Source organism: Alnus glutinosa, chromosome 10, assembly GCF_958979055.1.
Source record: "Alnus glutinosa chromosome 10, dhAlnGlut1.1, whole genome shotgun sequence".
Classification (NCBI taxonomy): Eukaryota; Viridiplantae; Streptophyta; class Magnoliopsida; order Fagales; family Betulaceae; genus Alnus; species Alnus glutinosa.
Window position 1 is genome coordinate 2,834,010 of NC_084895.1, and position 25,339 is coordinate 2,859,348.

The 25,339-nt window shown below is 35.3% G+C and overlaps 2 protein-coding genes across 2 annotated transcripts; one reads left to right on the plus strand and one right to left on the minus strand.

Moving 5' to 3' along the window:
* Positions 1 to 3,046: 3,046 nt before the first annotated feature.
* LOC133879669 (glycosyltransferase BC10-like) lies at positions 3,047 to 9,713 on the minus strand. The gene is made up of 2 exons (XM_062318343.1): positions 8,461 to 9,713; positions 3,047 to 3,413 (listed from the first exon to the last, which is right to left on the minus strand). Exon 1 carries the CDS (start codon positions 9,540 to 9,542, stop codon positions 8,472 to 8,474), a length of 1,071 nt encoding a protein of 356 aa, XP_062174327.1. The 5' UTR covers positions 9,543 to 9,713; the 3' UTR covers positions 3,047 to 3,413; positions 8,461 to 8,471.
* An 11,437-nt stretch (positions 9,714 to 21,150) lies between these two features.
* LOC133879526 (dnaJ protein homolog) lies at positions 21,151 to 24,725 on the plus strand. The gene is made up of 7 exons (XM_062318100.1): positions 21,151 to 21,304; positions 21,407 to 21,568; positions 22,150 to 22,315; positions 22,397 to 22,538; positions 22,627 to 22,903; positions 23,107 to 23,305; positions 24,005 to 24,725. The coding sequence occupies exons 2-7, from the start codon at positions 21,419 to 21,421 to the stop codon at positions 24,322 to 24,324; spliced, it is 1,254 nt and encodes a 417-aa protein (XP_062174084.1). The 5' UTR covers positions 21,151 to 21,304; positions 21,407 to 21,418; the 3' UTR covers positions 24,325 to 24,725.
* Positions 24,726 to 25,339: the final 614 nt, after the last annotated feature.

Genomic DNA, 25,339 nt, shown 5'->3' on the forward strand with positions numbered 1-25,339 from the left:
TATGAACAATATCATGGCAAGGTTGACAATTCTACAGTGGTGATAGAAATTACTCTCATGATTGTATGAGCAAGTCCATCATTAGCATGTTATGAATGAAACTAAAACCAATTGGACAAAATTTTCCATGCATGTTACGTAAATGAACAAACAACTCTGGTTAAAGGTTCCACAGCATGTGATCATAAATGTCATGATAATGATGTATTCCATGTTTTAATATGGATGTTTACTAGAGGTATCATTATGTATATGCGACTGAATGGGACAGTGCATGTGTATACTGCTACAGCTGGATTACATATGATGTTCTTGCTTAGATACGCCCATATGTATGCGTTCTTCGAAAGTTGTAAAATACATGTATATGAGTGCAGCTGAGTTATGATGTTTCTTGTCTAAATATGCCTATATGTACGTGTTCTCCGAATGTTGCAGAATGCATGTACATGAGTGTAGCTGGATTATATATTGTACACATGAATATGTATTAGATGAGTTTATGTGTACAAATTTATAGTTGGTTTTATAAAAATTGTCTGGAAATGTAAATTTTCAGACGATTTTTATAAAACCTTCTGGAATTTTATGAACAGTTTAATTAAACCGTCCATAATAAATTTTTTACAGACGGTTTCAAAAAAATCATCTGTAAATTTTGTTTTCTAAACGGTTTCTAAAACCGTCTAGGAAAACACCGTTCATAAATGCCATTTTTTTTGTAGTGTAAGAGACAAGAGAGATAAATGATTAAAAAAAATAACACATAAACTATAGTGCTTGCCTAAAAGTAGCTAATAAAAAAAGCAACATACGTGTTTTAGATAAAGAGAAGACAAGTTGTTAAACTTGATTTTTGCCTCATATTAATTATATATACATAATGTAAACAGTAAGAAATCTGCATAAAGTCATGCTTTACAAATAAGAGATTGAAAGAAACACTAGAGCTTTGCTGAGACTACCAATTGTTAAATCATCACTTATCTCAAAAGCTTAACCTTAATAGGAATGAGTAAATTTAATCATTTAATCAATACGTTAACACGCTCATTCACGCGTGGGCTCAAACTCCCTTTTAATAGGTAAGGCCCAACATGTAAAATATTTAATTGAAATTAGATGAATTGTGAAGTCAAAATTTGAATTCATGGCTTTTGACTATAATTCCACGTTAAACTACCATTATCCCAAAAGTTTGGAAAATATTAAATTTAATCATTTAATCAATACTTTAATATTCATCCTCACGTGTAGGCTCAAACTCCTTTTCAATAGGTGAGGCTCAACACGTAAAATATTTAATTGAATTTAAAAATAAATGACGAAAACAAAATTCGAATTCAGGACCGACGTCTTTATAGATACTCTTTATACTTTCGTAGGCCATAGGACCTGACGATCTGTATTGATGGGCGGCATTGATTCGAGTTCCGAAAAATACAAAATGAAGAACAAACAAATTGATTGTTATCGTTGTTGGCACAACTTCGAATATGCAACTGTCTTTGTTTCGGCCAAATCCAACACAAGAAAAGAAACAACTAAAGAACGAAAAGAGTCCAATGATGTTTTTATAAACAATAATCATAATAGAACGAATAGCTGAAGGCCAATGTGGGAAGAGTCTTTTTTTTAAAAAAAATAAATAAATAAAGTTACAAGGGGAGGGGGTGAGAGACCCAACAAACACTCTAAAAATAGTCATTATTTCGTGTTGTTTGATGATTGGACTGCTGATCACTGTGATGAGGCGGTCGATAAAAATCTCATTTCCCGCATTCTTGTACAGAGAAAGCATGCTTTGTAACAGCTTCAAACAAAAGAGAGATCCGCTCTCATTTTATTGATAAAGGAGGTGGAATGGGCTCGCAGAAAGAAGAGTTGAAACTGAACACCACTAGAGGAGGCGGCGTGTGTGCCTCAGGCGCTAGTGGAGACGACGACATGTGGGCCCATGGATAAAGTTATGCCATGTGGAAAAGTCATTTACAACAACGAATGATGAACATTAAAACGGAGTAAAATGCATTGAATAATGAACATTAATCTTTTCAGATAGGCCATTGGATTTTAGACAACATAATCACTCGGGAATCAATTTAGAGTATGTTTGGTTTGCAGTTTTAATAAGTGAGATTTAAAATAATGATTTGAAAACATGATTCTTAAAAACGAAACCAAGCGTCTAGCAAAATCGTAATTTAGCTGTCAAAATTGTACATTTTTCAAAAAAGCACTCCCTCGCTTAAGATTTATCTGCGTTTTCGAACCATAATATTTTTAAAAACGTAATTCCAAACTATTCAATTATGCTATTTGGTTTAAAATCGTAAACCGTAATATCAAACACACATTATTTATTATTAACTTAATTTTTTTAATGGATTATAACTTATCTTCAAACCATATCAATCTATTCTATATCTTAAATCTGACTATAGTACATCAGATGAGATCTCATATCTATATAATTAGATACATTATTAAAATTTTGGGATATTGTTTTCAATTGAAAGAATAAGTGAGCAACCGACCTAATACCTTTTAGTATTACTTCTGGGCCATATCCTTTTGACTTTCGTTGCCATTGCCCTGCCCCTGTGATTAGTCCATTTCACAGCCCCAATAGCAAATTTTGTGTTTGTTAATTTAACCGTGGAAATATATGTATATATAAAATCTAATCTTATCCATAAAATAAATACTCTATTATGTGGACAATAAATAGGGCAGGGCCCAAAGCCTTTAATGCCCAACTGAAACAAAAACTCAGGTACATCGTCCTCCCCAAAAAAAAAAAAAAAAAAAAAAAAAAAAAGATCTATTCTTTTTAATCTCATAGTCAAACAAAAATACTGACTTGACCGCGAGCAACTCCCCCCCGTTGGCCTCGGGCAGGCGCCACGCCGGTGATTCTCTCCTTGTTTTGTAGGTACTCGTAGTCCGGTCCGGCCGGGCGTGCGGAATTAGGTATATCACCCTCTATTTCTCCATTTTACTCAATCCATAATACCAAAAAGCACAAGCACAAGAGAGAGAGAAGTATGAAAGATATCACAACACCCCATAAAGAAAGTGGAGAAGGTTGCGGAAAAAGGGCAAATGGGAGAGCTTTTCTACCAATAAAATAGGAAAAAAGCAATGTGCCTTGGTACTGCTTTTTCCTACTCCACGCTAAGCCCACCGTCCATCCATACATATACATACATTTGAAAAAGAAGTATTAAAAAAAAAAAAAAAAAAGTAGGGTATCACACTTGAGCAGGATCCCACCTTCTATACAGACAAACAGCGACGATTAAAAGCATCCTGAGTTGATGTTGGGACTTGGGGTCTGGGTCTTGTCCCACACACGCCAAGCATAATTCATCTCCCCACTCCCAAAGTCCAAGAGATTCCCATTCAATGTCCTGAAAAATAATGAAAGAAAAATGGAGTCACGTGAGTGGAAAACTTGAGAGAGTCAGATCGGATCTGTTGAAAATATGAGTACAGTAACCCACATGACTCACATGACTACATGAGCCAAAAGGCCCTTCTCCTTTGAAAATATGTGTTCATATGTGTGGGACCCAGATGAGCCGCTCAGAACCAATGGGAGAAAGGTAGTCTAATCCTGGTCACATACATTCAATGTACCATAATCTTATAATACTGTATTCTGGTGTACAACCTAAAGCAGCTCATAACATTCTGCTTAACATCAAGGGATCAGGGTCATCTCTATTTCATCTATTTAAATTGAAATGAATGATCTATTTTATGGTTTCAATTAAATTTCACAGATCTAATGGTGTATTTGTTATCATATCATTTGAAGTTTTAAATAACATAATACCATGTACACCATGAAATGGAGAGGATCCTGTGTGAAGACAGAAATCCTACTTTAATTGAGCAGCAATAGCAGAGCAAGCATTTATAGTCAGTACTTTGAAAACCTTGCTTTCATAGTTGGTGAGGTGTAAATGTTAGTATTTTTTGGAATCCCTTTTTCTTTTGAGGTAAACAAAAAAACAAAAAAAAACAAAAAAAAGAAAGAAGGAAAGAAGAAGAGGAAGAAGAAATGAAGAAAGAAAAAAAGAAAGAAGAATTACTTGTCAAAAAGAAAGAAGAAGGGAAAAAAAAAAGTGTGTGGAACTTGATAAATTTTTGTTTGATAGGGGCACATTAACAGGCTTGAAACATTAACAGCCAGTGGCACGCTATATGCCTGACTAACAACAAAATCTGGTGGGCAATACAATGATACACCACATTTTCGGTTGAATTTAACGAAAAATACTAATAGAGAATGTTTTTTTTTTATAAGTAAACGTTAAATGGTAGATTAACAGGTCCTACCGGGAGTCACTAATAGAGAATGTTATTTGAAATTAAGTGGTATTTTGGGGAGGTTAAATGTCACTTTTCTCATACTAACATATTCAACATTTAATTAGGGGAAATGATTATTGGGGAACGTTTTACCATCCCCCAACCGGCTTTTGTATTAAAAAAAAAAAAAAAAGCAAATTTTAATGCAAAAGGTCATTTGATGTGACATCAAATGATTTTTTACATTAAAATTTGATTTTTTTAATTAAAAGAGACTGCTGGGGAACGGTAAAACGTCCCCCGTGTATCAGTGTTCTTTAATTAGTTGGTTGTATATGTAATGACCCCAAAAAAGAACTAGCCATATCTGCGCTATCACTCCAAAAGGACTTAAGGAACTAATGTGAAACTTAACACCCATGAGCTCTTTTATAATCCACTCACTTTGTAGGCTAATCATCTTCTCAACGTGGGATTAGGGTGTATATATATATATATATATATATATATATATATTAAAACAAGAACATATTTCCAGAAAGAAGTAGATGTATAAATGACACGTTACCACACAATAGAGCTCCACCAAGTCCCTCAAGCCTAGTAAATATTTCACCACATAAGATTTTCAACGTCTCAAGGTTCTACAGATCAATGTGCAACCTCGATGTGGATGGGGATCTATAAAGTAATATTCCATTTTACAGCTTGCGTATTTATTGCTTATTGCTTATTGCTTATTACTAATATATTTCTTCTGTCCCTGTCAGTAATAATATTCAAAGATTAGCTGACACCTTGTCCCTACTTCTCTTGAATTCATCCTTCAAAAAAAAAAATACTTCTCTTGAATTCATAGAAAAAAAGTCCGAGTATTTTTCAATAACAAAGCAACCATTGTCGGCAACAGCATCAAAATTAGGGCCCTAATACCATGCTATTCCTTTGCCTATTATATCTACAATCTCTCAAACATTTTGTTTATCTTCTTCTAAGATACCTACACCTCACAAGTTTTCCTCTTTTTATACTTCCTATGTACATGAGTGTCGTATATCAATTTTTAATGATATGCTGATTAGGGTTGGCAATTCTGGTTAGCGGGTCGGGTTCGTGTCGACCCGACTGACCCGATTACATATACGGGTTCAACACGAACCCGACCTGATTATTAATCAGGTCAAAACACACGACCCGATTGTGAAACGGGTAACACGAACCCGACCCGCTTAAACACGATTGAACTCAGTGTTATTTGGAGACCCGTTCTGAACTTCTGGAGTTCTGGTGGATCTTGTTTCTTGTGGTCATGACCCCAGACCCATCATCACCCACGGCTTGTAAGGCTCTATAGGAGATGCAATTAGGTCATCTGGTCCTTGGAGTCTTGCAGATTGTCTGGGTAGGAACACTGACGGCAAATAATCTCTCACACCGGTGAAGGTGCAGGTGGTCGTCGAGGACCGAGAGGGGGATACCCAGTTGGCGGGCTTGCTCCTCGGTGCGTTTCGAGGTGGGAATTCCGACGATGTTGGATAGCTGACCGGTCTGGAGGAGGTGGCCAAGCTTGGAGACAACGAAGGCGGTGGTGGATCCGGAGCCGAGGCCGAGGACCATGCCGAGCTTGACGTAGTCCACGGCCTTGTCGGCGGCGAGCTTCTTAAGGTCGTCTTGCGTGAGGATTGGAGCGGAGAGGGCTTTGATGGAGATGGGTTTGCCGTTTGCGGGACTGGGTGCGTAGGTGAAAGGGGTTTTGGGTTGCGTGGGCTAAGAGGGCTGGAGGTTTGGTAACTTTGGTGGGCAGGGAGGAGAAGTTGGAGAACGATTGGGAGAGGAACAAGGAGGAGGCCATTTCTGGGTGGAGCACTGAAGATGAGAAACAAGAGAAGCGTGGTGGAGATTGTGGTTTTGAGATGGGTCTGTACTCTGTAGGTGTGGTCATGAAAACACTGAAAAGGGCCAAAAGGCGTGCGGTGTGAAAAATCTGATCTGAAATTCTGAATCACTAATTTTTTTTTATTCTTTTTTGAAGGATCCGTGTCATAATCGTGTTTCACGGGTCAACCTGTGGTTGACCCGCGAAACACGATTATAAACGGGTCATAATCGGGTTGACTCGATTATGACCCGAACCCGATAATAATAAACACAAACTCGGTTTTTTCGTGTCGTGTTTTTTCGTGTCGTGTTCGTGCCGGGTTCGCGGATCGTGTCAAAAATTGCCAAAAAATGGGGGGGGGGGGGGAGGAGGGGGGGGGGGTCCAATTATAAGTTGCTCAATTTGATCATTAGGACCAGAAATTTCAGATGTTATGCAAAATGCTATACCAAAGAGGGACATATTTGGTAGCCCAAGTAGTCTTTTCCAATCTTCCAATGACAACATAAAAAGCTCCCCATCAACCACTACGTAGATATTGAAGGGTGACCAGTCACGTCGTGGCCCCTAAATTGCACCAAAGGTGCCCCTTCAAACTCACCAAATAATTGAGTTGAATAAACTGTCCGTACTAGGCAGAGTAGCCACTGATACTCACGAGCCTGCTACCATATGTCATGCCAAAGAGGATCCGCATATACGATATGCTAGCAATTTTGGCCATCTAAGTGCAATGGATCCTTATTCTGACAAGAGTAATGCTATTCGTCACACTCATTTATCACACCCATTTCACACCGACTGACGTGGCGTGCTTTAAGTAATTTTCAATATTAGCCACTAAAAACACGACACGTCAGCCGGTGTAAAATGAGTTCGAAGAATAGTATTACTCTTCTGCCAAAGAGGTCTAAAATTGGGTACCACAAGGCTTTAAAAATCTTCCACTCACAACCTAAAAGCTCCACATTAACCACTATATATTGATGGGTGACCTACCAGCCACATGGTAGCACCTAAATTGTACTCACCAAAGAATTGAGCTGAATGAAATGCCCATAATAGGCAGAGATACTGAGTAGCTACTGACAGGTTAGCAGAGACAAATGGACAAAAATAAGGATTCACTACAATTAAGCTGTAGAAATTTCACCGAATAAGAGCGCAAGTTATGGAGCCCACCTACCCTAAGTGCAAGGGATCCTCATTTTGTCAAGAGTAATGCCACTCGTCACAATCATATATCACACCCATATCACACCAACTGACGTGATGTGCTTCAAGTAATTTTCAATATTAGCCACTAAAAACACGCCGGTGTAAAATCAATTCGAAGAATAGTATTACTCTTCTGCCAAAGAGGTCTAACATTTAGTACCCCAAGTCTTTAAAAATCTTCCACTCACAACCTAAAAGCTCCACATTAACCACTATATCTTGATGGGTGACCTACCAGCCACATGGTAGCACCCAAATTGAACTCAACAAAGTGTTGGGCTGAATGAAATGCCCATAATAGGCAGAGATACTGAGTAGCTACTGACAGGTTAGCGGAGACAAATGGACCAAAATAAGGATTCACTACAATTAAGCTGTTGAAATTTCACCAAATTTAAGCAACATAAGAGCGCAGGTTATGGAGCCCACCTGCCCGAGACAGATAGATCCTATAGCTTTTCTCTCTTCGGCTGCTCGAATTTTTGTGAAATTCTAAAAACCTAAAGTAGTGGATACAGTTAGCAGAGACAATGGACAAACGACGTGCCCAACCTTGCTGAAACAAAACTAGCAACTAGCAAGAGCACAGAAGTAACTGCAAACTCTATTCAAAGTAACCGCAAGCCAGACCCCTCTTTTGATGACGAAAAACCCTTCAAGGTAGGCCACTTCATATAGCCATTCCTGTCACGTAAACCTCATATCCGTGTAAAGTGCCCCTCCACACGGATCGGGTAATACTCCAACTTTACCAGCGGGCTGGCCCGAAGGAACTGCAAGCCAGACCCACGTTCTGAAACTGATGGTAGCAGTTCCTTGCAGTAAAGAAGAAACTAAAGAGACTCAGGCACTCAACTCAGACTCTAACTGGGTCAACTCAGCCTAAACAAACCAAGAACTCGTCTAAACTCAATCCAAAAGCACAAAAATAAATAAATAAATGTATCTTTTTGGGTCAATAATTGAAGAAATGAACCATTCCACTAAAGTCAAGAGTGAAGAAAAAAAATAAAGCAAGTAATAAGTGTGAAAAAGAAGCATACCCAAGTTCACTTCAATCCCGGAAAACGACGTCATCGGCGATCTCCATCAACGGCAACAAGCAATCGGGCGTGAACTTCCTTGCGAACAAGTACGAATAGCTCGAATTCGATTCCCTCAACTTGTACACAAGGTCAGCGGACACTTCCTCCGGCGTGTACAGGTGGGGGTGCCCATCAAAACTGCCCGTCCAGTTCACCCTCGTAAGCGTGTAATGGGTACACCCACCGGGGTCTTCCATGGACAAAAGCGTCGGAAAGTAGTGCTCCTCCGGGTAACACGAGTCGATGTTCAAGCACGGCAGCCTGAACTTCATCCATAACTTGCTGTCTCTTAAGACCATCAGCGCGTGTTTGCGGGTAAGCGTGAAAAATTGAGATCCAACCCTGAATTGCTCGAACGGGACTTCGGGAAGCATGGCGTCCTCGCCTCGAGCGTTGTAGCGGTCGACCAAGGTGGGCTCGTCGGAGAGTATTTCGATGAAGCTTTGATACTTTGGGAAAGACGGCGACGAGAGTGTTAAAGTTTCTCTCAAGGTTGTTAAAGTGTTGCGGAAAAGGAATTTGTGGACGAAGTGGAAGGAATGCAGAGGGACGCAATGCTGGGATAAGAGAGCGAAGTACGAATTCAATGGGTCGTCGAGAAGCGCCGTGGCCAGTAGTCGACGCGCGGCGGAGATGAGAGTGGGTGACGCTCGCTCCGTCTTTTTCGCGTGCGTGATGAACCGGCCTTGGAATACACCGCCGGGAGGGGTGATTTTCACCGATGGGTCGGCGTGAACGTAGATGTTGTAGAGGTGACAGTTGCCATGGAAGAATTTCTCCCACAAGGGAGCGAAAGAGAGGTCGGAGTTTGTGAGGAAGAGGAAGGCAATCTTGGGCTTGGGATTGGTGGCGGTGCCCAAGTGGGAGTGCGTGGAGCGCGTGCGCACGGAGGAAGGGCGGGTCGCCTTGCGGAAGAGCGCAAGGTCGGCGAGGTCATCGGAGAAGCGTGTCGGCGGGAGGATTTGAGGGCCGAAGACGAAGAGAAGGGGTAAGGATAGAAACAGAGCGAAGCAGAGCACAAATGGGGTTGATGAAAACATGCTTGTAAACGAAAATTTCGGATTTTTTTTTTTTCCTATCAGACTACAGGGATTTAAAAAGGGTTCATGGAGAGAGTGTTCAATGGATTGTGATGAGGAGGAAGATATGGGAGAGAAAATATAGGATGGATAAAGAAGAAAGGGATAACGATAAGAGTTGAAAACAGTGGAGGTGAGAGAGAACAGAGGAATGTATTTAATTAGTATATATCTTCCTTTACCTTTTGCTTTTGGTGGAGAAGTAGGATACAAGAAAAGGGTACAGAGTGAAGGGAAAGCTGGGATTTTTGATTTGATTTGGGTGAGCTTGAGTCTTTTTCAACCCTTACTTTCCTTCTCTTTCAAAAAAACACTGGGGCTTTACTATGATGAGACATTGAGAATGGATGGTGGGTTAGGCTTGCAGATGATATATGCTTTTACTTCAACCATCAAAATTTTCTTGATTTTTTCAGCTTTTGAGGAGATTTTTTTTCAGTTGAGTATGTTAATTGACATGTGGTACTAGAGCGAGTATCGATATTTAGTAGACTGCCATAAGAGTTATGTACAATTTGATGACGTAACGGTGAAAAAAATTTATAATTGTAAAAACAAAACAAAAAATTAATATTAAATTAATGACTAGTTTTTACTGTTTCGTCAAAAGAAGCGTAGATTCAGCTGCTCGTATCATAAGTAAAGAAGCCATTTTGTGTGTTATGAATAGGGTTTGGGTTAAAAAAACTCGAAATTGTATACGTGGCATTGTAGCTGACAAACTTTTTGTCCCTAATAGATTTGATGAATTTTTAATTTTTTTTTTAAAAAAAATCAATTAAATAGAAAACAAAAAAGAAAAACATATAATTCTATTTTGCCTTACGAGTTTACTACCCTTAGATTAAATTTAATTGAAAAGGAAAAAAAAAAAATCAAAGGTGGATTGAGCATGTCACGTTAGTTGAATATGATGAGAAAATACAAAACAGCATTTCTCAAAAATAAAAATTAAAAAATTAAAAAAATTAAAAAATTAAAAAATTAAAAAATTAAAGATTGATTTTTACTGTCATGGCATACCAATCGTGTGGCAGTCGTATAATAGTTTATTAAATAACATTATTTAGAACAATCATATGATTCTTACATACATTTTAATATAAATGAGAATTACATGCCTTATTAAAAATACACGTTACAATATATATTAAGTTAATAGACTGAATTTAATAAATTTCATTTAACCTAATTAAAAAAAAAAAAAAAAAAAAAAAAAAATCTTTATCCTTCTAAACTACCAAGTTTCTTAAATGGTTTAAAACATGTTTTGTTTTTCACAAATAAAACGTCAAAAAAACCATGGTTACAACTTTGACTCATGGTCCTTAATTTTGAAAGAACAAAGTTCTTTTCTTTTCTTTTCTTTTTTTATTTTTTTTCCAAATTATGCTTGGAGATATGATTTTATTTAAATTTAAAAATAAATACGATGAGCTTCTCTTATACTCTTTCATCCTCATCTCCTCCAATCCCTCACCCCCACTCTTTTTCTTCGTCTCTTCCATTCTTCCAAGAGCCACGAACCAAACAATAAACATACCTAGCTAACCTAAATATCACCACATAAAAGCCATCTATCCCTATCCTTTGAGTCACACTCCCATCATTTACCCGATAACACTATCTGGAACAATCGGTTAAATCATTACTTATTTCAAAAATTTAAGTTGAGAAGTTTAAGAAATTATTTAATTACAGGGAATCTCTTTAAAGCCGGGTCCTTCAGACCCACCTTTATAGAGTAAACCTAAATACCTACAATCATTTAATAAACATTCGAGAAAAACTTCACTTAACCTTATAAACTTTTATTACTTTTACGATCCCCCCTCTTAAAGTTACCAAAAAAACAAAAAAAAACTATTAATTTAGCGTATCAAATTTTTAATTTTTTTACAATCGCACCCTTTCTATTAGGGTTTAGGGTTAAATCAAACAGTCAAATGATAAAATGACTCTTATACCCTTGTAATTTTATAAAATTACAATTTTTTTTTTAAATAAAAAAATGGTGTTTTGGGAATTTCTAACCCCTCTATTAGGATTGTAAACTTTTTAAAATTTGATACACTAAATTGATAATTTTTAAACTTTAGAGGGGAGATTGCAAAAATAATGAAAGATCAGAGGAGTTAAGTGAAGTTTTTCCTAAATATTCTAACACTCTTCTTACGTGTGAGCTCAAACTCTCCCTTAATAAGTGAAACTCAAATGTAAAGTTTTTAATTGAAATGAGAGGCGAATGACAAAGACAATATTTGAACCCGAAACTACTAAGTTAAATCATCACCTATCCCAAAAATTTAAACTAATAAAAAATAATTAATTTTAATAATTTAGCACAATTTAAACAAACCCTCCCCCTTTTAACTTGTAGGGTTGTAGCCATCTTTACTTCTTTTGATTCCCTCAGCTTTAGACTTCCACTTTGAAAGGCTGTACAGGAAGCATCATTGGTCTGTTTCCCTTTGTAAAAGCCCTCTTGGATTTCACAACCCTTGTTGATTGTTTTTTTAGTAGTAAAAAATGAAAGAAATATGTAAAAGACAAACTTGTACACTTTGATTTTAATCCATTTTAAATTGTCTAGCTCTGGCAGATATTCTAACACAGGGGCTTTACTATGATGAGACATTGAGAATGGATGGTGGGTTAGGCTTATAGATGATACATGCTTTTACTTCAACCATAAAAATTTTCTTTATTTTTTCAGCTTTTGAAGAGATTTTTTTTCAGTTGAGTATGTCAATTGACATGTGTTATTAGAGCGAGCATCGATATTTAATAGATTGCCGTAAGATTTATGTACAATTTGATAATGTAACAGTAAAAAATTCATAATTATAAAAAAAAACAAAAACAAAAAAATTATTAAATGAATGACTAGTTTTCACTGTTTCGTCAAAAGAAGTGTAGATTCAGCTACTCGTATTATAAGCAGAGAAGTCATTTTGTGTATTATGAATAGGGTTTGGGTTAAAGAAACTCGAAATTGTATATGTGGCATTGTAGCTGACAAACTTTTTGTCCCTAATAGATTTGATGAATTTTTAATTTTTTTTTAAAAAAAATCAATTAAATAGAAAACAAAAAAAAACATATGATTCTTATATACATTTTTTAATATATATATATATATATATATATTAAAAAAATGTATATAAGAATCATATGTTTTTTATTTTTCTATTTAATTGATTTTTTAAAATATATATATATATATATATATATATATATATTTGATTAAGTTTAGCAACCATTCAAAATTTCTTTTAAATTAAGTTTGAGGATATTCTTTTCAATTAACTGGCACGTGTAATTAGAGTGAGTAATGCTATTTATTAGCAACTTAATGATGTATCATTGAAAATTAATATTTGTAAAAAAGAAAAAAAAGAAAAAGAGAAATTATATTTTTCATTCTCAGAACATACTAGTTGACTTGGTATCTTCAATCCACCCTTAGATCAATTTTAATTGAAAAGGAAAAAAAAAAAAAAAACAAAATCAAAGATAGATTGAGCATATCACGTCAACTGAATATGCTAAGAGAATGCAAAACAGCATTTTTCAAAAAATTATTAAAGATTGATTTTTACTGTCACGACATAACAATCATATGGCAATTGTATAACAATTTATTAAATAACATTACTTAAAGCGAGCATGTGATATTATTTGAAATGGATACTATTTATTTTATGGTCACGATTTAAAGTTGATTTATCTAATGGTATACATGATTTCACATTATTTAAATTTTTAAAAGGCGTGCCAATATTAAATTTTTATACACCATTAGATACATTAATTTTAAATCATGACCTTTCATTTGAAATGGATAGTATCCATTTCATTTATACTCCGTTTGTTTCGGTGTAAAATAATTTCGGCATTTTGCGGTGTTTGGTAGGAGCGAAAACAATGGTCAACGAAAATCATTTTCGGTTTGACCGTAAAAGCTTCTTTAATTTTTTGAAAACAATTTACAGTTTTAAAAACCATAAATCGTTTTTCGAAATTAAACTATTCATCTTTGTACGTACGTTTGATATCCGATTGTCGGAATCCGGCAATGGTCGATCGTTAGAATCCAAGCGGCACCGGAATCCGGCAACATCCGGCTACCGGAGTACTGCCGGCGAATCAGATTCTGACCGAAACTGGTCGGAATCCAATCATGGTTAGAAGCCGGCCGGATCTGGACAAAATGGTCGGAATCCGTCCGGATCTGACCGAATCTGGAGGAGTTCGGCCGAAATCCGGCCAAACATACTCGCCGGAATCTGACAACAGCAATCGAACGTTGTCGGATTCTGTCGACAGTTACATTTTCGCCTTTCATAATTTTTTCGTGTGAACCAAACGCTAGAAATTTATTTTTTCTGAAAATGATTTCGTTAAAAATATTTTACGTCGAAACAAACGGAACATAAATGAAATGAAGAGGATTATATTCCATTAAAAATATCCTTGACAATATATGTTAGGTTAATAGACTAAATTTGATAAATTTCATTTAACCTAATTTAAAAAAGGAAAACTTTATCCTTCTAAACTACCAAGTTTCTTAAATGGTTTAAAACATGTTTTGTTTTTCACAAATAAAACGCCAAAACCATGGTTACAGCTTTGACTCATGGTCCTTAATTTTGAAAGAACAAAGTTCTTTTCTTTTCTTTTTTGTTTTTTTTTTCAAATTATGCTTGGAGATATGATTTTATTTAAATTTAAAAGTAAATACGATGAGCTTCTCTTATCCTCTTTCATCCTCATCTCCTCCCATCCCTCACCCCACTCTTTTTCTTCATCTCTTCCATTCTTCCTAGAGCCACGAAACAAACAATAAACATTCCTACCTGACCTAAATATCACCGCATAAAAGCCATCTATCCCTATCCTTTGAGTCACACTTCCATCATTTACCCGATAACACTACTATATGAAAGAATCGGTTAAATATTTATTTATTTCAAAAATTTAAGTTAATAAAAAATTGAACTTTAAAAATTTAAGAATTTATTATTTTTTTTTTTTTACGTGAAATCTCTTTAATGTAGGGCCCTTCAAACCCACCTTTATAGAGTAAACCTGAATACCTACAATCATTTAATAAATATTCGGGAAAAACTTCGCTTAACCTTATGAATTTTATCACTTTTACGATCTATTCCCCCCCCTCTAAGTTAAAAAAAAAAAAAAAAAAAAAAAAAAAAAAAAAAAAAAAACTCAATTTAGCATATCAAACTTTCAATTTTTTTACAACCTTACCCTTCTATTAGAGTTTAGGGTTAAATCTAGGGTTGGCAATTTTTGACACTACCCGCGAACCCGACACGAACACGACACGAAAAAACCGGGTTTGAGTTTGTTATAATCGGGTTCGGGTCATAATCGGGTTGACCCGATTATAATCGTGTTTGGCGGGTCAGCCCGCGGGTTGGCCCGCCAACCCGATTATGACCCGATTGCACGGGTTGACCCGATAACACGATTACCCGCCAACACAATTATAACCCGATTAAAAAAAAAATTGAAGGTAAAAAAAAAAAATTTGAAGGTTGAAACATGTGAAAATAGTGAAATTGATGCCGTGTCGGGTAAACGGGTGACACGTTTTTTAGTCGGGTTTGTCGGGTCGTGTTCGGGTTACCCGATTATTAATCGGGCCGTGTTCGGGTCACGTGTCACAACCCGATTAATAATCGGGTCGGGTTCGGGTTGACACGTTTATATAATCGGGTCAGTCGGGTTGACCCGAACCCGACCCGTGAACCCGAATTGCCAACTCTAGTTAAATCGACCAATCAAAGAATAAAATGACCATTATACCTTTGTAAATTTTATAAAATTTGCAATTTTTATTTTTATTTTTTTAAAAAAATGGTGTTTTGGGAATTTCAAACCCCTCAGTTACGATTGTAAATTTTTTAATGCTCAATACACTAAATTCAGAGTTTTTAAACTTTAGAGAGGATATTGTAAAAATGATGGAAGTTAAAAGGGATTAAGTGAAGTTTTCCCTAAATATTCTACCACCTCTCTCATGTGTGAGCTCAAACTCTTCATTAATAAGTGAAACCCAACATGTAAAGTTTTTAATTGAAATGAAATGTGAATGACAAAAATAATATTCAAACTCGAAACTACCAAATTAAATCATCACTTATATGAAAAGCTTAAACTAATAAAAAAAATAATTAATTTTAATCATTTAACACAAAATTTAAACAAACCCTCCCCCTTTTAACTTGTAGGGTTGTAGCCATCTTTACTTCTTTTGATTCCCTCAGCTTTAGACTTCCACTTTGAAAGGCTGTACAGGAAGCATCATTGGTTTGTTTCACTTTGTAAAAGCCCTCTTGGCTTTCACAACCCTTGTTGATATTTTTTTAGTAGTAAAAAATGAAAGAGAGAGAAAGACAAACTTGTACACTTTGATTTTAATCCATTTTAATTAATTGTCTAGCTCTGCCAGATATTAAAATGGAACTATCTAATTGGCTTTACTTTCTATCACAGCATCTCTTGGGCAAGAAGCAGCAGCCCTCTTCTGTGTCCTTAATGCATATGATGCTGACCATACATTGGTATCTTGTCGTTTACATGTGCTTTTTATTTTGTGAATTTGAGTCTCTCTTGACCGTATAATCAATTAGAGTTAAGATTATTTGCTCCTTAATTACTTTGAGTTGCCTTCCACTGTATGCCACTTAGATCGAAAGGTTTGGAGCTCATGGTAGTGGGCCTCCACTCTCCAGGCTCAATGATAAAGCCAATAAGGCCCATTTGATGGGCAACACTACAACACCAAGCCCAACCAGGTCCCTGAGGAGCCCAACAATTGGGAACCATGTAATTCCAAGAGAGTTAATTTATTTCCTCAACACGAAATCCACAAAGCATGGCATTGTCGTCTGAAAATGACGTAGCGGAAGACTTAGTAACAACAACCAGAAGCCCTAAAGATAAAATAAGCCCGCAGGTTAAAAGAACGATAAATTCCGTAAAGTGTTTGAGAAAATTCTCTAATTTTAGTAATAATGCAAGGGTTAATGTTTACATGCTACTACCTCCTATATTTATACTAAAATATTACTTGAAGAGAAAGTAAACCTACTCTTAGTAACAGTACTAAACCTAATTCTAGTAAAAGATGTAAACCTAATCCTAGTAAGAAAAGGAAAATAATTATAATCTTAAAATAAAGTAAAATTATAAATTATAAAAGTAAATAAAATCTCCAGCTTGGCGGTCACAGATTCCCATTCTAAAATATTTGTCATTACTGCACCAGTTGTATACAATCCACTCGTGTCTTTCTTCTCAGTCTCGATCAGACTAATAAAAAACCTGGTTCTAATAAGTATAGCTGCCCATATGTATAGATAATGGTGACTTGACAATGACACATCAACGAAGAAATATAGAAGAAGGACAAGAGAGTGTCGAGGAGCATTTCTTATAAATATATATCTACAAATTTAAATCTTGATTTAATTTGATATGGAAAGTTAGTTATTTTATCAATTTAACTTGAATTCCTTTGGTATGAATCTAGCCATGCATATAGACATTCATACTAAATTAAATCAGGAATCATTAATTAGTTGTAATTATCCATTTTGAAAAGCCATTATTTCAAAGTCCACTAAGCATATAAAATTATTGCCAAAATAAACAATTCGGCTACATAAATTGAATGAATGGAAAATTTAAGATCCTTCTCTTCTCATGTTCTTTGCAACACATTCATAAATCAATGGCTTAAAATCCATTTCATTAAAAGCTCTAAACCTTGATTTGTGCCACCTAAGCGTTTTATGTAGTGACAATTTTTTCCAAACTCCATATTTAAAGCCTACTACATGCCACATGTGCATTCAATTGTCTTTAAAATTTTCCGTGTTTAATGGATTTTATTTCAAATATATATATAATTTGGATTGAATTAAAGGAGGATAATTTTAGAAACTTGCAATTAGAATAAGTTTAATCATGGTCTTACAATTTAATGCTTTCCAAAATTTTAAAGAGGAAAAAAAATCGAAATTTAAAAACATGCTACAAATACCATGCATGGGATTTGAACCGGAGTGGACCCAGTTAGATTTATTTGAGGGGTAAAATTGTCATTTTTACATTTTTATGAATAATTTTGCCTCTCAAATAACTCTATTGTATCTACTCCAGTTCGGATTCAAATGCGATCGGCCATATATAATGTTCAGGCACTTCTTTAATTTTTTTTGTTGGGAAAAAGTATACATACCCTCTTTAAACTACCACATCTGCACCTCATTGTCAAGAGATATGATACGTTTACAATATTTGTATACTCTTGTACAACCCCAACATTTTTTTTAAATAAAAAATAAAAAAATCAACCATTGAATATGTCGTCCATTATAATGGATGGAAAAGTGGTCACGAGCCTTACACACGACCTTTTTGACAAAAACGTCATAAAATACCTTTTTTTCCTAAAAAACACCAAAATCAAATTAAAATAAAAAATAATTATCTAAGGGTGGAAGAACAAAAAATATATTAATAGGTTTATGATTAAAAAAAAAAAGGCATTTGTGTCATCTCTAGTTCAAATGAACTGGAGGGGATCCAGTTAGTAATATTGGAGGGGTATAATTGTTCATGTACAATTATTATACAACTGGATGACGTGGCAGTAAAAACCAGCCATTCGATTAGCACTTTCAAAAAAAAAAAAAAAAAAGTCAAGTACTCATTTAATAACTGATTTTTACTGTCATATCATATAATTGTATAATAGTTGTACATAAATATACTGAATAGAATTACATTTAACCTAATTGGATTTGAGTAAAATCCTACATACTCAACTCCCATTCCCCTGGGCATCAGCCTTTATTAAAAAACAAAAATTTAAAGTATAATAAGCACTGTCAAATTAATCCAGTTAAATAAAAGTTGAGTATTTAAAATTATCTATTAGATTTAATTAAAACAGTGGTGGAGTTAGATTTGACTTGGGCTGAGAGATTCTTAGTTGCACATCAATCTAAGAGTAATGTTATTTAGTTGACTCATAAACAATTACTATACAACTGGATGACGTGACAATAAAAATCAGTCATTCGATCAACATTTTTTTTAAAAAAGAAAAAAAGAAAAAAGTCAAGTACTTATTTAATGACTGATTTTTACTGTCATATCATCTAATTGTATAATAGTTGTCCAGCAATATCCTTAATAGAATTACACTTAACCTAATTAGATTTGAGTAATCCTACCTACTCAGCTCCCATTCTAATCCTGTTGAATATTTAGAATTATTTATTAGATTTAATTAAAAGAGCGGTGGAGTTAGATTTGAGTTGGGCTGAGAGTTTTTGTAGCCCAACCCCATAGCATGATCCACCAGGACCGAATAGATCCGATCCATGCTCGCCATGAAACCTCATGACTCATGACCTAAAAGATTGCTAAAAATAATAAATAAATAATAAAACAATTCGATTCTATTAGTCAAACCAACTGGTCAATAAAGACTCCCAATTTTTAGGCCCAATATTTTTCTAATGGACGGTGGAGGCTTTCATTTTTTTTATTTTTTATTTTTTTAAAAATTTATTAACACATGTCAGCACATAATTGAAAGAGAATTAAATTTTCTAGTGATTAACGTAACTCTAATCACATACTTAACACGTGTTAGTTAATTATAAAAATAAAAAAAATAAAAATTATAAGTCTAATATTTTCACCTTTAAGAATGGTTACATTGTTTAGCCCTTTACTTGAATCAATACAAATGAGTTTGCAGCAAGTTAGTAACACCGTGTGACACTATTAATCTTAATTAACTACATTTAATTTCTCTAAATTTTTATTACTTTTGCAATTTTTTTTTTTAAGTTTAAAAATTATTAATTTAGTATCTCGAATTTTTTAAGATTTGCAATCTCATCCCTCCATTCAAATTTTCCTTTAAATCCTAACGGATGGGTGATAAATTTTGCAAATACCCATTTTTTTAATTTTTTTTTAAAAAAATTGCAATTTAAGAGAAATGATGTAATTTTATAAAGTTTATAGGGTATAAGGGTCAGTTTGCACTTTGACTGTCTGATTTAACCCTAAGCCTTAACGGGTGAATGATATTACAAAAAATTGAAAGTTTGACAAATTAAATAGAGAATTTTTTTTTTTTTTTTTTTTTTTTTTTTTTTTTTTTTTTTTAACTTTACAGAAAAATTGCAAAAATGATAGAAGTTCAAGGGAGTTAAGTGAAGTTTCCCTTAATTATTTTGAAACAAATTGTAAAAAATTTATAAGTTTAGCATTTTCACCTTTAAGAATCGTTACATTGGTTAGCCTTTTCCTTGAATCAATACAAATGAGTTTGTACTACGCTAGAAAGACCATGTAGCGCTATTAATCCTAATTCTTATGAAATAATAGTGTAAGGATGCGTTTGGGATTGCGATTTCGAAGATAATAAGTGCGATTTTAAACCAAATCCCAGAACATAAATCGTTTGGGAACTGTGTTTTTAAAAATTGCGATTTGAAAACGCAGAAAATTTACTTTTTCAAATCGCAGGTAAGATGATGCTTTTTTCAAAACGCAGAATTTTAAAGGCTAATTTACGATTTTAAATGCTAAATTGTGATTTTGCCAAACATTTAACTGCGTTTTTAAAATCACTTTTTTCAAATCGTACCTTTTAAAACTACGAACCTAAATGAACCTTAAACGGGACCAACACTTTTCTTGGACGGTTACGTTAAGAAATGATAAACATATGCCACTTTAAGGATAATTTGGTCAATTCATAAGGCAAGAAAGTTTTTGATTTGGTTTGATAAAACCTTTTCCTTTTCTTTTTGTTTCTTATTTTAAAATAAAAATATTAATAAATGCTTCGACAATATAAATTATTCGAAATTATTTTCATATTTATATCATATTATAATACTTTTTTCAAATATATATATATAGAGAGTAATGTTTCTTACACAACTCTCTCACAACTTTTACACAACTCTAACTACTTTTTGTTATGATTAACCATTGGATTTATTTTTCAACATGTGGGTCCTAAATATTCAATGGCTGATTTTAAAAGAAAGTTGTTAGAATTGTGTAAAAGTTGTACAAAAATTGTGTAAGAAACATTACTCAAATATATATACCCTTTAAAAAACATTAACAACAAAGCATACTTGTTTCCATCCAAATTAATGTCTGATTATCCGATGAATTGTAACAACCTTAAAATTTATTAAGAAGAATTGCAGTTAAATTAATAATTTCATTTAACCTTTAATATGTTGAATACAATTTTCTCAACCTTAAACCTTTTTTCTTTTCTCGTATTTCCCTAATTTGTTTTTTTTTTTTTTTTTTTTAAGAAAAGAAAAGAAAAGAAAATTGTTTGTGGTGGATTACAACTATGGACTAGATCAACGGTGTAGATACACTCTCTCAAACCTCATTCTCAAAAGATTCTAGATCCTTCGGTTCTTCACCTCCACTCGGCCGTTGGAGTCAATTTCAATACTACCCCTTAGCTACTACGCCTCTTCAGCAATCAATCTTCACCGTCCATTCCATCCCCCTTAAAAGACAGATCTGAACTCATTCACGCCCCTCTCTCTGTCTCTCTCTCGCCGCCTCGCTTGCTTCCGTGGTTGTCTTTCGGTCTCTTGCGATACAATTCCCACAGTTCTAGATCGGTTAGTTTGTTCATCTCTTTAATCTATGCGATCTCTGACTTGGGTTCTTGCTTTTGTTGGGAAAATTTTGATCTAAGTTGGTGGGGTTTGATTGTTTTTCAGAAGAAAGAAAGAATGTTTGGTAGGGCACCGAAGAAAAGTGACAACACGAAGTACTATGAGATCCTGGGAGTGTCAAAGGAGGCTTCGCAGGATGATCTAAAGAAGGCTTACAGAAAAGCGGCCATCAAGAACCATCCGGACAAGGGTGGTGACCCAGAAAAGGTCTAACTTGATTTGTCTATTCGTTTATAATTCTAGTTTTTTTTTTTTTTTTTTTTTTTTTGCTGTTGATTTTTAATGGATCAGCTTGTGAATTGTTATTTAATTGTTTGGTGCAATTAGGTTTTCTTGGCTTGGATTTTTTGGGTCAAATTGGACAGATCTATTCTGTCTATTCTCATTGAAGGTTTTATTTTTCGGTTTTTGTACGAGTTTTGATTTCTGTTGTGTTGGGTTTTCTTTCTTCTTTATGAAACTTTGTTGCACTGTGATTGAAGTCAAGGAACGTGATTAGGGAGTCCGTGGATATGTGGACTGACTTGTTTGTTATGTATGTGTTGAGAGAATTGTGGGAAATATTGATTGTGCATGTTTATGCAATAACGTAAATTCTCTCAATTGTTTTTTACCTAAGTGGACTCTACCCTAGACCGCCAAAAAAACTCCACAACCCTAAATTTGTCACTTCTGACACACTGTGTTATCTTACTTATTGTCATGTATGGTTAGATTTGGCTTTATGTTAATTGTTCTGGTAAAGTATTGGATGTGCTGAATGTTGTCAAATTTGGGGTGCTTTTCAGTTTAAGGAGTTGGCCCAAGCTTATGAGGTTCTAAGTGACCCAGAGAAGCGTGAGATCTATGATCAGTATGGAGAGGATGCTCTCAAGGAAGGAATGGGTGGTGGAGGTGGTGGACATGACCCGTTTGACATATTCCAGTCCTTCTTTGGTGGCAACCCTTTTGGCGGTATGAATCTTTAGCCATGATATACATGCAGTTGTTTATGAAACATATATGGAAATTTGTGCTGAGTTTTCTTGCGCCCAGGTGGCGGAAGTAGCAGAGGCCGAAGGCAGAGGAGGGGAGAGGATGTGATCCATCCCCTCAAGGTTTCTCTGGAAGACCTCCACAATGGGACATCCAAGAAGCTATCCCTCTCTCGGAATGTTATCTGTTCCAAGTGCAAGGGGTTAGTACCATATTTTACATGTTTTTGGTGTGTTTGGTATTTGTTCTTCATTCTGCTTATATGGGGATTTTTTAATGACATTTTGCAGTAAAGGCTCCAAGTCTGGTGCTTCAATGAAATGTTCTGGCTGTCAAGGGTCTGGAATCAAAGTCTCCATTAGACACCTTGGCCCCTCTATGATCCAGCAAATGCAGCATGCTTGCAATGAGTGTAAGGGCACTGGTGAGACCATCAATGACAAGGACCGCTGCCCTCAGTGTAAGGGAGAGAAGGTTGTTCAGGAGAAGAAAGTTTTGGAAGTCGTTGTGGAGAAGGGTATGCAGAATGGACAGAGGATTACATTCCCTGGAGAAGCTGATGAAGCGGTGAGGCTAATGTGTCTTTTTCTCTGTTCTAAAAAATATTTTTTTTCATGTCTTTGGGACGCTAAGTGGTTTGTTTGTTGGAGGCGGGCAAAGCAGCTTTTTTTCTTTTCTTTTCTTTCTTGTTTTTAGAAATATTTTCCCCTTTCCATGTGTCTTTGGTATTCTGTTATTAATATCTGCATTTGATTTGTGTTTTTCTGCAGCCTGACACTGTCACAGGGGACATTGTTTTTGTTTTACAACAGAAAGAGCACCCTAAGTTTAAGCGAAAGGGTGATGACTTATTTGTTGAACATACCTTGTCCCTTACAGAGGCACTCTGTGGCTTCCAATTTATATTAACCCATTTGGATGGCAGGCAACTCCTTATTAAATCCCAACCTGGAGAAGTTGTCAAGCCTGGTAAGCTAATTAGTATTATGTTATTGACTTGTTTAGTTGTTTACCCTCAAGTCTTGCATTTGATTGAAAATTGAGATGTTCGTTTACTACTGATGTTGTGAACTATTTCTAAGTTCTTTCTCTCTATGAGAGTCCATCACTGCAGTTTTATGTCAGAGTACATTTGACAGACTTTGTTATGTTTTTATTTTTTAAGAGTCAAAGGTGAAGATATGCCCTGTAAAATATTTGTGCACAAGAAGTTTGTGAAATAAAACCTAACTCATAACCTAATGGAGTTATTAATATTTGTGAAAGGAAATCCTAACAGATCTATATGCAAGTTTGTGCACAAGATGTTTTTGACATCCATTGGTCTTTACTATCTTGTTATCTGTGGTTGACAACATCTGGTCTTTACCATCTTCTTACTCATGGCTCTAGTTATCCACGGTCACTCCCCTAGCTGTAAAAAAAGTTACAGCACATTTGCTATAGTTTTTTCGACGGCCCATTTTTAATTTCACTCTCTTTCTCATGGAAAACTTGAAATTGAATAGGAACGGTTGAAAGAACTACAGCCATGTATTGTAGTTTTTTTTTCTTTTTTACAGCATCCAAGCCAAATCAACTCCCCTAAACCCTGCTTATAAATTGTCCATGAAAAAGGTTAGTGATGGTGCTGTTCATTGTACTGATCTTTTTGCTTGTGTGGCACAGACCAATACAAGGCCATAAATGATGAGGGCATGCCAATATACAAGAGGGCCTTCATGAAGGGTAAATTATACATTCACTTCACAGTGGAGTTCCCAGACACCCTCAACCCAGATCAGTCAAAGGCACTGGAGACAGTGCTGCCCCCGAGAATTTCTGTGCAGCTGACAGACATGGAGGTAGATGAATGTGAAGAGACTACCCTGCATGATGTGAACATTGAGGACGAAATGCGCCGCAAGCAAGCACAGGCCCAAGAGGCATATGAGGAGGACGATGATATGCCCGGTGGTGCTCAGAGGGTCCAATGTGCTCAGCAATGATGAATGAGTGGGTTGATCAACAACAAATAGGCTGATTTGGAGTCCATGATTTGGAGAAAATAATTTTAACATCGATGTCTTCTGTTATAGGGAGCATGTTAGATTTTGGTTTGGGGTTTTTCCTATGTTTCCATAAGCTTATACTGTATGAGATTTATTTGAATTCTAGTGTACTTTTAAGAAGGGTTGTGCCTTGGGTTGTATATCTATTATATCATCTGGATGGTGGTTGTGACATCTAGACTGTGTCATGGAGGCCGCAACAAATATTTTGCCTTTCCATCTGCTTTGTGCTTTTAAGGTCGGTATGCGATTGCCTTGTAGGAACCAAGTGTAAGGATTGATAACTGATTTGCCAAGATGCGAAGATGGTAGAGCTGAAATGATATCCATGTTCTTAAGTTGTGTCATCCAATATTATCATAAGCATCTCTTAATCCAAATAAATTGAAATGGAAAAAGAAAAGAGAGAAAAAAATAAAGAAAAAAAAGAGTTCGTGCATGTTTGGTTTAGTAGTTTCAAACTCGTTTTGAAACTTGAAGGATTTTTTTAGTGAATTTCATGATTTTCATTAAACGTTGTCAAGCAGAAATACTCCCTGACCTTACAATAAGCAGGATATTTTTCTTCCAGATTTACTCCCACGATTTTTGGAGAGTTGTCTTCGCTAAACAATGAGCTGCCATATTAGCTTTTTGTTTGATGTGATAGACGTGTCATGAATGGAGGCTGTTTAGTAAATCTTTGAATCATCAATATACGACTTCACGATTGTCGTTCCTTTCATAGCTCATGTACAATTTTAATAATATTTGAATACCTAAATCTCTATTAAATTCAACAACCTTCCATACTGCATTAGCCTCCGCAATAGTGAGGTCCATTATGCATGGTTTAGAGGAACACTCAACACATTGCAGCTATAACTTACCTCTCACGATCTTTGACAATGATATCCACACCCATCATCTTTCTCGTTGTATCAATCGGCGCATTCCAATTAATTTTGAACAC

Excerpts from the sequence above, each read along its gene's own strand:
- LOC133879669 (XM_062318343.1), bottom strand. The coding sequence starts at position 9,542 with ATGTTTTCATCAACCCCATTTGTGCTCTGCTTCGCTCTGTTTCTATCC.
- LOC133879526 (XM_062318100.1), top strand. The coding sequence starts at position 21,419 with ATGTTTGGTAGGGCACCGAAGAAAAGTGACAACACGAAGTACTATGAG. Across the intron at positions 21,569-22,149 it reads AGGGTGGTGACCCAGAAAAG|TTTAAGGAGTTGGCCCAAGC; the intron begins GTCTAACTTGAT and ends GGTGCTTTTCAG. Across the intron at positions 22,904-23,106 it reads CTGGAGAAGCTGATGAAGCG|CCTGACACTGTCACAGGGGA; the intron begins GTGAGGCTAATG and ends GTTTTTCTGCAG.